Source organism: Abramis brama, assembly GCF_963993115.1.
Source record: "Abramis brama genome assembly, chromosome: 7".
NCBI lineage: Eukaryota > Metazoa > Chordata > Actinopteri > Cypriniformes > Leuciscidae > Abramis > Abramis brama.
Genome location: NC_139969.1, coordinates 38,918,475 through 38,921,288, shown reverse-complemented (window position 1 = coordinate 38,921,288; position 2,814 = coordinate 38,918,475). Strand labels below are relative to the sequence as shown.

The following is a 2,814-nucleotide window of genomic DNA, read 5'->3' as shown; positions in this document are numbered from 1 at the left end:
GTGAGCATGTGTGTGAGACAACATTTGAGACATGTTAACAAAGAGCAGCATGGATTATTAGGAACAGGAAATGTTTTCATAATTATCTAAATGCTTCTGGAGTAGTAATTAGAGGGAGACAAAGCGCTTTTCCACAGAAATTGAACGAGCCTCAACTTGTTTAAGTGTCCGATTCCCTTTTCTTAGCAACTGTCATAGTGCCTTGGGGACGTCAACAAAGGGTTCTAAACCCACCCCTTTCTGAACAGACATAAAAGAAAATGAATCATTATTTCTGTATAGTCATTCAGTTCCTGACCCAGGATGAATCTGCAGGTGTCTGTCGTTCTTCTTTTCATTTCTCTCACTGGAGGTACAAAAAACAGCAAGTATTGAAATGTATTATTTGCTAATCATACTGTAGAGCGCTAACTCAATGTCTCTCTCTGTCTGTAAGGTTATTCTCTCAAGTGTTACTCCTGCACACCTGATTTGACGGGTTCCTGTGCAGCAAAAGAGGAGACATGTGCAGATGGAGTTTCTAAATGTTCAAGCACTACGGTTGAACAATCCATCGGTAAGTCCAGTATAATGTGAAAATCTGCTGTATAAGTGATACCACTGGAGAGAAAGTATACATGTTAACTGCTTATCTTGAAATTGTTTTATTATCTTATTATATGGACATTTATGTCTTTTTTACAGGTATCACTAAGGTGTCTGTCACAACTAAAGGGTGCGCACCTGAATGTGTACCAGCGACTACAACGCTACCAACTGGAGGGACAGCGACTATGAGCTGCTGTAACACTGATCTTTGCAATGCAGCAGGTATTGGCCATTGTTTGATCATGCGCTAGTTTGATTTCATCCACAGTAACTTAAAATGAGGAAATTATACAAACAATAATTCAATATGAACAAGTGATTGTTAATAAGCAGCACAATATCAAACGTAGTCAAAAATAGTGTAAAGCTATAGCAGCATGAAAAGGAGAAGCTTATGAATTAGTCTAGTGGCGCTTTTCCATTACCAGTACCAGCTCAACTCGACTCGACTCGACTCGCCTCGCCTCGACTCAGCTCGGCTCGGCTCAGCTCGCTTTTCGCTCCGTTTTCCATTGCAGATAGTACCTCCACAATAGTACCTGGTCGTCATAGCGACGCCGCAGGAAACTGCCGTGACTTAATCTTTTACGCGAGACACACCCGCTACCCCCACACACAGGACAATGGAGGAAATCGAGTGTATGCTGTTTTTGGATGTTTTTATTTTTGTTTTTGCTGTTTTTTTATTCAGGATACTCCGTCTGGCGCGTGCAATGATGACGCAGTGAATAGTGACGATTCTCTCTGACCAATCAGCAGTCTGCCGTGTTTTCACGTCACATTTTAGTATCGCCTCAGCTCGTCTCAGCCCGCTTAGAACCTCGCCGGAGGTGGTACGAAAAAAAGTACCTGGAAGCAGGTACAGGTACAACTTTTACACAGTGGAAAACCAAACAGAGCCGAGTCGAGTCGAGCCGAGGCGAGCTGGTACTTTGTAGTGGAAAAGCGCCATAGGACTTTCAGAGTTTTATTGTTTTTTAAAAAAAACTGTGAGAAATTAATCAACAATGAACATGCAGTTTTCATAACTATTATTATCAATATTATTGTAAGTATTAGTAGTGGAGTGTTAATAATATTAATTTCCTTCCTGTCTTGATTAGATGGAGTGTATAAGGGAAGCTTCCTCTTGCTCGTGTCTCCTCTGCTCTTCTACTTCCTGTTTCAGTGAGTCCAGCTGAACTTCAGATTCTACAGCAAAGACCATCAAACAAACTAAATATGATACACAATCTGAATAAAGCTTGTTTGTTGCTCTGCTGTTAAGGAACTGAAAATATGTACTTTTTTAACATTAAAAAATTACTGCATTAAAACTACCACATAACTTTTATTTGCATAAAGGAAAAGTTATTATACAATGTAATAAAGAATTAAACAAAAACTTTGCCTTTTTTAAAAGTGTGATGAACATCTGTAATAAAATATTTACTTCTATCTCAGTGAGTGACCGGAAATTAGTTTAACTTCAATTAGCAACCGTCATGGGTGGTGGTATACAAGAAGAGCATGAGAACAAAGACTGCAAGAACACAAGCCCTGTGTTCGGAATCGCCCCCTATACCCTTAAATAGGGCACTATTTGAGGGGACTGTAGGGTTGCCAACTTCAGAAAAGGAAAATGCAGGACAATCGTGGTTCTTTATAGGAAAATGAGGGACACTCAAAATATTTGTACTGTATCACACAATGTATGTCATTTCAGTGTATGCAGTTAAGTATGTGTTTAAAAGGTTATCAGACATAAACACATTTGTTTTGCTTAACCTATTTATGTACAATTTAATTCTAAAAATAATTGTAATGTCATACATGCATTACATTAATCAAAAGTGACAGTAAAGACATTTATAATGTTACAAAAGCTTTCTATTTCAAATAAATGTTCTCGTCTTATGAACTTTATATTCATCAAAGAATCCTGAAAAAAAAAACTGTTTTAAACATGAATAATAATCAGAAATGTTTTTTGAGCATATTATTCCAAAGGTAGATTACATGTTTTCTTGCCTGGCTGGATGTTGGATTAATGAACAATAATCACGTTGTTTGCATTCGCCAAAACTGATTTTCCGAAATCAAAACGTGGACAGTGAAAGGGAATTACCGTTAGCGCAAGACGAGTCCGGCTTGAAGCGGAAGCGACCAGACGGCAGAGGATTATGTTCGCAAATCTGTGATTGGATGTTGACAGGTGTCGGTGATCATTCTCAAGTGTCGTGATCA

At 38.5% G+C, this 2,814-nt stretch overlaps 1 protein-coding gene across 1 annotated transcript; it reads left to right on the top strand.

Annotated features, from left to right (window-relative positions):
* The first annotated feature begins 255 nt into the window (after nt 1-255).
* LOC311087184 (uncharacterized protein) lies at nt 256-1,984 on the top strand. Its single transcript, XM_084120459.1, has 4 exons — nt 256-352; nt 437-556; nt 685-810; nt 1,692-1,984. The coding sequence occupies exons 1-4, from the start codon at nt 304-306 to the stop codon at nt 1,757-1,759; spliced, it is 363 nt and encodes a 120-aa protein (XP_083976585.1). The 5' UTR covers nt 256-303; the 3' UTR covers nt 1,760-1,984.
* Nucleotides 1,985-2,814: the final 830 nt, after the last annotated feature.